The sequence below is a fragment of the Callithrix jacchus genome, chromosome 2 (assembly GCF_049354715.1).
Source record: "Callithrix jacchus isolate 240 chromosome 2, calJac240_pri, whole genome shotgun sequence".
Lineage (NCBI taxonomy): Eukaryota > Metazoa > Chordata > Mammalia > Primates > Cebidae > Callithrix > Callithrix jacchus.
The window spans coordinates 36,770,103-36,783,154 of NC_133503.1; the positions used below are offsets into that span (position 1 = coordinate 36,770,103).

The 13,052-nt window shown below is 43.6% G+C and overlaps 1 protein-coding gene across 2 annotated transcripts in view; it reads left to right on the forward strand.

The window, feature by feature from the left end:
- The first annotated feature begins 379 nt into the window (after positions 1–379).
- KDM3B (lysine demethylase 3B) overlaps positions 380–13,052 on the forward strand; it is a 78,863-nt gene continuing 66,190 nt past the window's right edge. For both annotated transcript variants that reach the window (XM_054249828.2, XM_008985573.4), the window contains exon 1: positions 380–692. In XM_054249828.2, the coding sequence (XP_054105803.1) occupies positions 495–692 (198 nt within the window). In that variant the 5' untranslated portion in view covers positions 380–494. The remainder of the gene's footprint in view (positions 693–13,052) is intronic.

Consider the following 13,052-nt stretch of genomic DNA (forward strand, 5'->3'; position numbering starts at 1 on the left):
CTCAGAACATCCACTGTCAAGGTCCCTTGCCCGTCAACCCCCTACCCCGTAAATGTCTTTGGTGTCTGAGGAGAGCAAGCTAAGGCCCTCTCAGGTATACGACTCCCTAAAGGAAGACTGAGACCAGGGATGGTGCCATGGGGGATCTGAAGGAGCCGCCCACTTCCCTACCCCGGCCGAACTTGTAATTCCCCTCCCGACCGCAGGGGGCACTGCAGGCCCCGGGGAGATTGGGGCGGAGCGCTGCGAGGGGCCAGGAGCTGCCGCCCCGCTCCAGAGCGCGGGGGGCGCTGTGCGGGGCCCGGGCTGCGGCTCCGCTCCCGGCCACGGGGGGCGCTGCGCGGCGCCGGTGGTTGGTGGTGGCTGTTGGGGGGGGTGGGGGGGAACGGCGGCCGCGGGTGGTGCGGAGGGAGGCCTTGCGGGCGGATCGGGCGCTTGGCGGCGGAGGTGGTGGGAGGCGGCGGGCGGGAGCGCGGGTCAGGCCGGCCCCGGCGATGGCGGACGCAGCGGCCTCCCCGGTGGGCAAGCGGCTGCTGCTTCTGTTCGCGGACACTGCGGCCTCAGCCTCGGTCTCGGCCCCCACGGCGGCGGCGGCGGCGGCAAGCGGAGATCCGGGGCCTGCGCTGCGCACTCGAGCCTGGCGGGCCGGCACGGTGCGGGCCATGAGCGGGGCGGTGCCCCAGGACCTAGCGGTGAGTGGCGGTCGAGTCGGGCACTCGAGGCCGGGGCTGTGGGGCCTGCGGGCGGCCTCCCCGGGGGCCTTTGTGAGGGGGCGGTGGGATGGGGGTGACCTATTTCCGTGCCCCCCAGATCTCCTTAGCGCCCCCCGCCGGCACCTCGGCACCCCAAGCTCTTGCCGGCATGGCTTCCGCGTCGGGGTGTGCGCCCCGGTTTCCCCCGGGGGGCGGCCAGGGCGCCAGGAGGTGCTGCTTGCAGCCGGCAGGCCCCGCCTCCTGGGCGACCCTTTTCTCGGCGTTCCCCCCAACACGCCTTCGGAGCAGGCTCTCGAATCTGGAGCTCCCGGGAGCCTCAGAGTTGCCACTGCCCTCTCGAAGACGCGGACCTGTGGTCCCCAGCTTCTCCCAAGAGACCTGCGCCCTGTTCCTTTTCTCTCAGAGCCCCAAGTGGGGCGGGAATGTGGGCAGCTATGGGAGGCACGGAGGCTGCAGTTGGAGCTGTTCGGGGTTTTTTTATCTGGCAGTTACTTCCTCCTTGTCTGAGCTGGGCTCGGCCTGGCGGTCTCCAGAAAGGCCAGCTCTCGGCACTGTCTCAAGCTCTCCTCTCTTACGTTTCTGGGTGACAGGAGCTGCAGTTGTGGCTGTTTTTGATAAGTTTGAGATCTTTCTTAGTAGTCGAACGGGGCTGCTGGGTGGTGCTTTTTGCTCCTAGCTCAGCTACTCCCCCAACCTTGGGAGAGGTTTTGTTTTGAAACTTTGTGTTTGGGCTTGGCCCCTTTTGAATGCTTGCCTTGGTGTGTTTTGTGATTAAAGTTGTTCAGTCATACAACTTAACCAGCTTTCGCGATCATGATGTGTTATTCTCGTTAATGTGGCGGCAAAATACAGTGTTTAAGTTTTGTCAAGCCACTTTATTTCCTCATTTTGATAGGGGCCCTAGCTTCTCTGGTGAGATAAGGCTATGAAAAATGGTGTGTGTGTGCGTGTTGGGGGGCGTTCTTTTGGAATGTAATAGATCAGCAAGCAGAAAGCAAATTTTCTTAATGAACTTGTTTCTCCAGATATAAACGAGAACGCAATTTGTGAGATTTGGAAGTAATGTTGTAGGTTTCTGATGTTCATTTTTCTTCCTATTAACAGTGTTACATTGTCCTTTTTTACTAATATACAAGCTTTATGGATTTAAAAAAATTTTTTTTTTTTTTGGCTTGTGGATAGCTTAGGCTTTGCTTCTGCTGCTTGGGTTCATTTGCTTTGATCTTTCTTCCTGCTCTATAAGAAACGCTGCTAGGACATTTATGAGGCCTCAGTGGGGCAAATTTGCAAAATGATAGAAAAAAGATAAGGGGATGCAATGATGATTAAGATTGGGATTTGGATCTCTAGTCCTCTGCACTTTGTTTAAACGATCGCTGGGATGGGAAAAGAAGTGTCCATTTCAGATTCACTCTACCCCTTGGAGGCAAAACATACTTAAGATCCTCTGTTATATGCATACTTTGGCCTAAGGCCTAGTTTGCCCTAGCTATTCATTGGGATTTATTTTCTGGTTTTTACAATGGTCGTCTCATTTCCTCCATCAGATGAATTGCTAATGAGCTCTGCACCTGAAATGGCTCCCCATTCACTTTGTTGTTTGCTGTGCTCCCTAAGGGCAGAGGTTTTTGAAGCTCACTTCCTTGCTGGACACCCACTAAGCTAAATAAATAATTTTACCACTGAGCCCATGGAACTGGGTTCTCAAACCAAGTAAAAAGTTGCAGTGATTCTTGGAAATTAAAGCAAAGAACATTACAACTATGTTGAGGTCTTGCTTGGGGCTGTGTGAATATAGAGGCAAAGGCAGATTTGTATTTTGGGAATACGTTTATGCTTGTCTTACATATATACAGGGACATAGATGAGAAAACAGCCAGACCAAAACTCAGAGCCTTTAGATTTTTTTCATCAGCTTGCAAAATTGTTCAAGAATTGCTGTTTTGTTGAGGTTCTATTAATGACAATGACTAGTGTAGTATGAGAACGGGCCGTTTTGTTTTTCTTTCTCATTAAAAGAGATTTCCTTTGGACCGTGGGCATGTGGACCTTTCCAATTTGCACCACACACGGTAGTAAACACAACTGTCTTCCAATCAAAAGTGTTCTTCCCGTACTCTAGGGTGGAGTTTGCAAGCAGCTGGCCTGTGATTGGGCAGATTTTCATTCAGTTATGTTTAATATGTTTTCAGGCATGCTTGGTTTTGAGTACTGCCTAGCAGGGCGCCCCCTTTTAAGGATGAGTAATTGAGGGTTGCATGAATGAGTTTCTGAAGTGATTGAAAACACACTTCTCAATTTTAGGCTCTACGAATATACTCTTTCTAAATACATTTTGATTCAGATATGCTATAAAATATAGTACTGATCCATTTAATGAAACTTTTTTTTGGAAAATAGTAACAAAGCCAAATGCTACCTTAAGATGAAAGGTGAAAAAAAGGAGTCAGGATCCTGTTGATTGGAATTTTTGTTATTAAGGGTCTGATAGACGGACATCTTCACCAGCAAAGCTGTGCTGACAAATAACTACTCAGATGTTTAGCCAAGGCAGGACAACAGCCTTTCCCCTTTTTCTCACGAAATAGTAGTTGTATTTGTGTTTTAAAATGGCCTTTTATTTTTCTTTTAATTAGTTTATTGGGTTTTTATGCATTTGTCTCTGGTTCTTCATTCCTAATATGATGCCCTCTTTGTGTTCCTAAATCATTATTTGGCCCATGTAAGTTGCAGAGACCTTGGTCACATATATGGGTATCATAGATAAAACAGATCCCCCAAAAAATGAATTTTTCCTTTTTTTTTTGTAAAAGCAAAGCTTGTAATTTGCAAAATGTCAAAGGTTTACAGAGGAAAAACCAGCAATGTCTTTGCTCATCTTTCTTAATACTAGTACTTTATTAATTTAAAACATGAAAACATTGAACCATATACAAAGTTTTCTTTTTTAGTAAATGGTGTCATACTGCACAATGTTTGCACCCTGGCTTTTTTTCATTTGAGAGTATACCATGGGGATCAATACTTACAGATTTACTCATCATTTTTGGTGACTCCCTTATATTCCATAGAATAAATAGATCTACCATATTATTCAGTTATTCCTCCTGTTAATGGACATTCAGATTATCTAAAGTTTTTTGGCAGTATAGATAATACTGTCATTAATCTACTTGTACACATATTTTTATGTAATCCAGGTTTTATTTCTGTAGTTTAGCAATCCAGGATTGAAATGTTTAGTTAAGAAGTATATGTATTTTTTATTATATTAGATAATGCCAGGTTATTTTTCAGTAGGAGTGGAACATTTCATACTCCCACCAACAGTAAAGTGCTTGTTTCTCTTTTTTTTTTTTTGAGATGGAGTTTTGTTCTTGTTACCCAGGCTGGAGTGCAATGGTGCAATCTCAGTTCACCGCAACCTCTGCCTCCTGGGTTCAGGCAATTCTCCTGCCTCAGCCTCCTGAGTAGCTGGGATTACAGGCACGCGCCACCATGCCCAGCTAATTTTTTGTATTTTTAGTAGAGACGGGGTTTCACCATGTTGACCAGGATGGTCTCGATCTCTTGACCTCGTGATCCACCTGCCTTGGCCTCCCAAAGTGCTGGGATTACAGGCTTGAGCCACCGCACCGGCCTTATTTTTTATAGTTTTAGTAGGAATAGGGTTTCACCGTGTTAGCCAGGATGGTCTTGATCTCCTGACCTTGTCGTCTGCCCTCCTGGGCCTCGAAAAGTGTTGGGATTACAGCCCTGAATCACCACCCAACTGGCCTGTCTGGACTTTTTTTAATGGGTTGCTTTGCATACAGAAAAATAAGAATGTTATGTTAATCAGAATTATCAGGCCTCTTTTTGTTTTGTTTTTGAGAAAGTCTTGCTCTGTGTCCCAGGCTGCAGTGCAGCCACCTGATTACAGCTCTCTGCAACCTCTGCCACTTGGGCTCAAGTGATCCTCCCAGGGACTACAGGCGTGCACCACCAGGCTGGCTAATTTTTGTATTTGTTGTAGAGATGGGGTTTCGCCTTGTTGTCCAGGCTGGTCTGGAACTCTTGGGCTCAAGCAATCTTCCTGCTTTGGCCTCCCAGTGTTGGGATTACAGGTGTGAGCCACCATGCCCAGCCAACATGTTTATTTGTTTATTTTTACTTTTAGATCTTTGGTCTATCTGGAATTTATTTTTTATTTTTATGTATTTATTTTGAGACAGAGTTTCACTCTGTTGCCCAGGCTCTGGAGTGCAGTGGTGCGATCTCGGCTTGCTGCAACCTCTGCCTCCTAGGTTCAAGGAATTCTTCTGCCTCAGCCTCCAGTAGCTGGGACTACAGGCGTGCATCACCATGCCCGGCTAATTTTTGTATTTTTATTAGAGATCAGGTTTTGCCATGTTGGCCAGGCTGGTCTTGAATTCCTGACCTCAGGTGATCCACCCACCTCGGCCTCCCAAAGTGCTGGGATTACAGGCATGAGCTACTGCACCTTGGCCTGGAATGGAATTTTTTTCTTTTTTGAGACGGGAGTTTCATTCTTGTCCCAGGCTGGAGTGCAATGGTGGGATCTTGGCTCACTGCAACTTGCGCCTCCTGGGTTCAAGCAATTCTCTTGCCTCAGCCTCCCAAATAGCTGGGATTACAGGCGCCTACCATGCCTGGCTAATTTTTGTATTTTTAGTAGAGACAGGGTTTCACCATGTTGGCCCTGCTGGTCTTGAACTCCTGATCTCAGGTGATCTGCCCGCTTCAGCGTCCCAAAGTGCTGAGATTACAGGCGTGAGCCACCATTCCTGGCAGGATTTTTCTTTTTCTTTCTTTCTTTTTTTTGATGGTTTTATCTGTCACCCAGGCTGGAGTACAGTGGTGCAATCATAGCCACTGCAGCCTCAAATTCCTGCACTGAATTGGTTCTCCTGCCTCAGCTTCCTGATTAGCTGGGACTATAGGTGCACAGCACCACTCTCAGCATTTTGTTTTTTTTTTTTTTTTTTTTAGACAAGAGTCTCACTCTTTTACCCAGGCTGGAGTGCAGTGGTGTGGTCTTGACTCACTGGAACCTCTGCCTCAAGAGTTCAAGTGATTCTCCTGCCTCAGTCTCCTGAATAGTTGTGATGACAGGTGTGTGTACCATGCCCAGCTAATGTTTGTATTTTTTAGTAGAGACAGGATTTCGCCATGTTAGCCAGGCTAGTCTTAAACTCCTAACCTCAGTCAATCTGTCTGTCACAGCCTCCCAAAGTACTGGGATTACAGGTGAGCCACCACACCCCACTTTTTTTTTTTTTTTGTGGAGACTGGGTATTGCAATTTTGCCTAAGGTTGTTTCAAACTCCTGGCCTTAGGTGATCCTCCAACTCCCACCTTGGCCTCTCAAAGTGCTAGGATTACAGGCATGAGCCACTGCACTTGGCCTGAAATATTTTTGTAATTGGCAAGTGAGATTGGGGGACCTGATTTGTTTTCTGCTGAGTAACCAGTTGCAGCAACACTAATTTTATTAGGTAAACCATCCTTTTCTTTCTGTATGGTAGAATTAAATGGTACTCTAAATGTAGTATCACTTGGTTAACCAATTGTGTCAACACTAATTTTATTAGTTAAAACATCCTTTTCTTTCTGTATGGTAGAATGAAATGGTGCTCTAAGTGTAGTATCACTTGATTTTGAATGTGTATCATAGTCATCTCATTTATCCAGAACTTACCAGAGAAGTGAAAATCTGCCCTATTTTTTTTTCTTCCTTAATCTTTCATCTCTGTTTCAAGGAATGATGGACTCTAAAATACTTTTTTCCTTTGATTAGAGATAATGAAATAATTGTAGCAATGTCTAGGCTAGTACTATGTTTTTTCTGTCTGAAAGTCTTCCAGGAAGAGTAAAAGTGTATCTGCCTTCTTTTTTTATGCCTCCCCACCCAACATTTCCTCCATCTCAGGGTAGGGTAGGTAGACTCTAAACTCTCTCTCTACTTTGTTTCTAAATAATGTAATAATTATAGTCAGGTCCAGGATAGTACCATATTTATCATATTTCCAGTGTACAATGTGTTGTTCGCTGCCTATGTTCAAACAGAATTTCATCCCTAGTTGAAATGGGAGTTTATGGCTTTTAAAATGTTTGTGTCATTTTATTACTTATAATTCCAAAAGCTAAAATGCTGAGTGATAGCTTGATATTTATGCTCTGTTTATTAATGTAAATAGAATATGTTTTTGTGAATCTGTATATGGTATAGTGTAGAGAACTTTAATTAAAAATGAAATTGTACTTTTTGATGTTAAAAATATATACTGTTTAATTGTGAGCCTCCCTAAGCACACTCATCACCTTAACTCTCCCCTTACAGCTGCAGGTGTGTTTATGAAACACTGAGCCATGGTTGAATTTTTCAGACACTCAAGCACTTTATAGAGTTGAGTTGATTTTTTAAAAAAAGATTGTGTGTGTGTGAGAAAGAGAGAGAATTTTAATAGCTCTATTTATTTTTTCTTTTCTTTTTGAGACAGAGTCTCACTTTGTCACCCAGGCTGGAGTGTAGTGGCACAGTCTTGGCTCACTGCAACCTCCGTCTCCCAGGTTCAAGCAATTCTCCTGCCTCGGCCTCCCAAGTAGCTAGGATTACACGCCCAGATAATTTTTCTATTTTGAGTAGAGACAGGGTTTCATCATGTTGGCCAGGCTGGTCTCGAACTCCTGACCTCAAGTGATCTGCCTGGCTTGGCCTCCCAAAGTGCTGGGATTACAGGCGTGAGCCACCATGCCCGGTCATTGATTTCCCATTTGATTCTAAGGGACTTGTTTCATTCTTCCCACCTGCCAAGGGTTCATTCTCTTTTTATCACACACTTTCCTGGGTCTCTTCTCCAACTTGTTCTAGTTTATTTGGTTCCCCCTCCACCAAGAGACTCAAAATGGTGGGTAAGAAACATGACTTTTCTGTTGTGATTTTCTCTGCAACAGCTGGGGTGGGTAGGCTTTGCTTCCACAAGGCCTGGGGGATGCAACACCTGTTGTTGCTACTCAGTTTTCCACTGCCTTTCACAGGTTAGTGGTTTTTAAGCCTTTTCCCTGTACCATCTCTACTGCCCCTGAGGCGAAAGCATTGTCTTTTGCTCATGATCTCTACGTGGGTAAAACCTGCCTGATTAGTAGTGACTCAGATAGTGGGACCTCTTTCAGTTTGCAAGAGCAGAAACTCCTTTTCGTGTGTGTGTGTGTGTGTGTGTGTGTGTGTGTGTGTGGAGGGGGGGTGGTTTCCTTTTTTCCTGACTTCAGAGGTAATCAGGCTCTAGGGGACTGATTCTCTCTAGCCAAACTCTGGAGGCTGAATTGTAAATCCACATGCAAGGTTATTAATTTACAGTGGGAGATATACCTATCCAGAGATCTGCATAGAACCCCTTTCCGCTCTACGCTAGAGACCAAATTACAGATAAGAAGAGTCCTTGATGTGCAAAGAACTGGACAAGGGAAATTTGGTGTTGCTGAAAGGCTTGCAGCCTTGATTTTGGTGATCCTCCACTTTCCTGGTATTTTCTGGCTTCCATTGCTTTGTTCCCTCTTTAACTTTTTCTTTTAGTACTGTCATCCATTGAAATCCTAAACAGAGAAAAGAAAGCCTGATCATCCTTCAGGCCCATCCATTCTGGGAACTACAAACCTACAAAGCCTTTCTGACTCCCCAGCATGTTGCTTTTACTCCTTGTTCCTTTAGCACTTGGGGATATTTATTATAGATAGTTTTTCTTGTTATAGATATGTGTAGCAATATGTATAGCTTGTAAAGAAGTTCTGGAAATGCCACCCCAAAATATTCTGCTTTGGACCTCAAACTGAAGGCAGTTGGGGAACAGCTGATGGAGGGCTGCCTCTAAACTTCCTTCATCTACCTAAAGACACATCCTCCAAAAGGAACTCTAGGCCAAATGCTATGGCTCATGCCTGTAATCCCAGCACTTTGGGAGGCCAAGGCAGGTGGAGGTCAAGAGTTTGAGTCCAGCCTGGCCAACAGGATGAAACCCCATCTCTGCTAAAAAATAGAAAAATTAGCCAGGTGTGGTGATGCACGTAATCCCTGCTACTGAGGCACAAGAATGGCTTGAACATGGGAGGCAGAGGTTGCAGTGAGCCAGGATCGCACCACGGCACTCCAGCCTGCAAAAAAAAAAAAAAAAAAAAGAAGGAACTCTATTGTCATGAATACCTTCCCTGGTAAGCTTATCAACCAGGGAAGATTAATTTCTGTTTTAGGAGATGAGACTGGAGGTCTACACAACATGCAGACAGAGAGTCTTAGCTGTCACCTGTTCTTCTGAGGGCCCACTGATTTTTTTTCTTTCCCAAGAATCATTTACTAAGCTGGGTGCAGTGGTGTGTACCTACAGGGAGGATCACTTGAGCCTAGGAGTTACACACACACACACACACACACACACAAAATCTTAAATAAATGAATAATGTATATGGTTTACTCTCCCCTAAGTTGCCTATAAGAAATATAGAAATATAATTATTTCTATAAGTTTATACTATAATTATTTAAAAATTATTTCTATAATTTCTATAGAATAAGAAAGCTTCTCAGTCTTACTGGGTTCTAGGTATTTATTTTTCTTTCTTGTGATCCCCCTACATGTAACAAATTTGTATACTTTTTCTTCTCTTAAACTGCTCACTGTCAATTTATTTCAGTCACCTAACCCTCAGAAGGTAGAGGGAAATCTTCCCTCCTCCACACTTGCTTATCTACTGTACTAGATTGTAAATTCATGGGAGATCAGGAAATGTGAATTTTTCTATTTTTTCCTTTTCCATTCCCTGACCACTCTGTCTAAAAAAAGTAGAACATTTTGAAGCCCCTATTAGGCTGATGTTCACTTCTGATTTATTATGGAATTTCTACTTTGTCACCCTGCTATATTTATAATCTTTAAACTTTTTCTTTTACATATTTTTATGGATATGGACTCACTACTAATTTTTTCGTCTTGATATTGGAGTCATCTTGATGTTGAAACTCCAGTCCAGGATACACTGGCCTTTGGTTTTGTGATTTGCATCTAGGTCGTTTTCTTAGATTTGAAGCATTTGGTGTTTTGTTTTTCTGATTCTGAAGCAAAGCATGACTATTATACAAAATGTAGAAATTATTCTAATAATATTAAAAAGAAAAAAGCGCCAGGTGCGATGGCTCATGCCTGTAATCCCAGCACTTTGGGAGGCCAAGGCAGGTGGATCACAAGGTCAAGAGATCGAGACCATCCTGGTCAACATGTTGAAACCCTGTCTCTACTAAAAATACAAAAATTAGCTGGGCATGGTGGCACATGCTTGGAATCCCAGCTACTCAAGAGGCTGAGGGCAGGAGAATCGCTTGAACCCAGGAGATGGAGGTTGCACTGAGTCGAGATTGTGCCACTGCACTCCAGCTTGGGCAACAAGATTGAAACTCCGTCTCAAAAAAAAAAAATAATAATAATAATAAAAAGAAAAAAGCTAGACCTTGTAGTCTTACAGTTCGTTATAAAGTACTCATTATATTTTGATATGTAATCTAAGCTGTTTTTAGGACTTTTTTTTAAAGTATAGTTGAATTCATACTGCATTTTAATTTTTATTTATTTTTTTCTTTTTGAGATGGAGTTTCACCCTTGTTGCCCAGGCTGGAGTGTAGTGGCATGATCTTGGCTCACTGCAACCTCCACCTCCTGGGTTCAAGTGATTCTCCTGCCTCAGCTTCCCGAGTAGCTGGGATTACAGGTGCCCACCACCATGCCTGATTTTTTGTATTTTTAGTAGAGATGGGGTTTCACCATGTTGGCCAGGTTGATCTTGAACTCCTGACTTAAGGTGAGCCACCGTGCCTGGCCTTATACTGTCGTTTTAATTTTGAGTTATGCTTTTTCATTCAATGTGGCAGATATTTTCTGGGTTTTTTGTTTGTTTGTTTTTGTTTTGAGAGTCTCGCTCTGTTGCCCAGGCTGGAGTGCAGTGGCACAATCTTGGCTTACTGCAATTTCCACCTCCTGACTTCAAGCCATTTTCCTCCCTCAGCCTCCTCAGTAGCTGGGATTACAGGTGCTACGCCACCATGCCCGGCTAATTTTTGTATTTTTAGTAGAAATGGTATTTTGCCATGTTGATCAAGCTGTTCTCAAACACCTGACCATACGTGATCTGCCCACCTTGGCCTCCCAGAGTGCTGGGATTACAGGTGTAAGCCATCATCCCCAGTCTGTTAATTTTCTTTTTACTAAAATTTCATTTTATAGGCGATTTTAATTTTCTTCGTGCTTTTCTGTATTTTCCACAGGTAACTGATGTATTACTTGCATAACCCAAAAGAAAACAATAAATGCTCTGCAAGGAATTTGAATGTAATTTTATGAATGTAAAGTTTTTTGGCTAAGTAATTTAACTCTTCCCCTTTGTTGGCTATTAAAGTTGTTTCAGATTTTAGGCTTTATCTATAATGCCATGGTGAGCATTTTTGTGAAAAAAACCTTTTTAGTGTTTAGGGTTTTTTTTTGTTTGTTTTTTTGAGACGGAGTCTTGCTCTTGTTGCCCCAGCTGAAGAGCAATGGCACAATCTCAGCTCACTGCAGCCTCAGCCTCCCAAGTAGCTGTGATTACAGGCTCGTGCCACCACGCCCAGCTAACTTTTGTATTTCTAGTAGAGACGGGTTTTGCCATATTGGCCAGGCTGCTCTTGAACCCCTGACCTTGTGATCCACCCGCCTTGGCCTCCCAAGGTGCTGGTATTACAGGCGTGAGCCATGGCACCCAACCTCTTTAGGGTTTTTTAGAATTATTATTATAATTCCTTTTTTTTTTTTGAGATGGAGTTTCTCTCTTGTTGCAGAGTTTCACTCTTATTGCCCAGTCTGGAGTGCAGTGGTGCAATCTCAGCTCATCACAACCTCCACCTCCCGGGTTCAAGCAATTCTCCTGTCTCAGCCTCCTGAGTAGCTGGGATTACAGGCATGCGCCACCACACCCAGCTAATTTTGTATTTTTAGTAGAGACAGGGCTTTCACCATGTTGGCTAAACTGGTCTCCTGACCTCAGGTGATCCTCCCACCTCAGCCTCGAGAAGTACCGGTATTACAGCCGTGGGCTACAGCACCTGGCCCTTTAGGGTTATTTACTAGGATTATGATCTAGAGTGGTATGATAGATACTGAGTATGTACATGTTTAAGATTCTTGTTATGTATCAGTTTTTAAAAAGTCATCCCAATTTTGACTCTAGCCTGAGTTTGCTAAAGGAATAAGCATTTATCTGGAGCCCATATTCTGCTATGCATTTTAAGTCTTTATTTCGTGTAATCCTACAGGCAATCCTTAGAGGGCCTTATTGTCCCTATTTTTAGGTAAAGGAAGTGAGGCTCAAAGAGGCTAAAGTAACTTGCTGCAGGCTACACAGTTAAGAAATGGGAGAGGTGGGATGCAAATTCGCATCTTTGTGATTCCCCAGCCCCTGAAAGCACTATAAGTGCTTGAGTTTTTATTCAGATTATTTCTGTTGTTCCCATGTACTTCACATAGTTTATTCAGGATGTTAGAAAGTAGAAAAATTTGGGGATAATTGGTAGAAAGCTATCTTTTGAGAAAGAAACTGTAAAGAGAAAATTATTTTTTATTTGAAAACAGAGGTATTCTACTCATGCATCTTCCCCCACCTTGACAAAATATCCCACAGTTGTGTAAAAAAATTTTTAACAGAGTTCACATTTTGTTTGGAGTATAGGTAGGAAAATTGGAAAATTTAGGAACCTTGGAAAGTTATCTCTGATTTCCTTTATGATCTCACAATCATCACCATACTCTGTTTTTATCTCTAATTTCTTAAATAATACTTTCCATTCATACAGTATTCTTATTGGTTTAGGTCTTTTAACTGGGTTATTCATGCTTTGTAATTGGTCTCCCTGCTTCCAGTTTCTTCCCTTCATAATTTATCTTCCAACCTGACCCCAAAGGTAATTCTTTCCTTTTAAAAAAAAAAATTATAAATATGTTTTTTTAGGCCAGGCACAGTGGCTTATGCTTCTAATCCCAGCACTTTGGGAGGCCAAGGCAGGCCGATCACTTGAGTTCAGGAGTTCCAGACCAGCCTGGCCAACATGGCGAAATCCCGTCTCTTAAAAATATAAAAATTAGCTGGGCATGGTGGTGCATGCCTGTAATCCCAGCTACTTGGGAGGTTGAGGGACAGAATTGCTTGAACCTCAGAGGCGGAGATTGCGGTGAGCCAAGATCGGGTCACTGCACTCCAGCCTGGGCAACTGAGTGATACTCTGTCTCAAATAAATAAATTCTTAAAAAAAAAAAAAAACCAAAC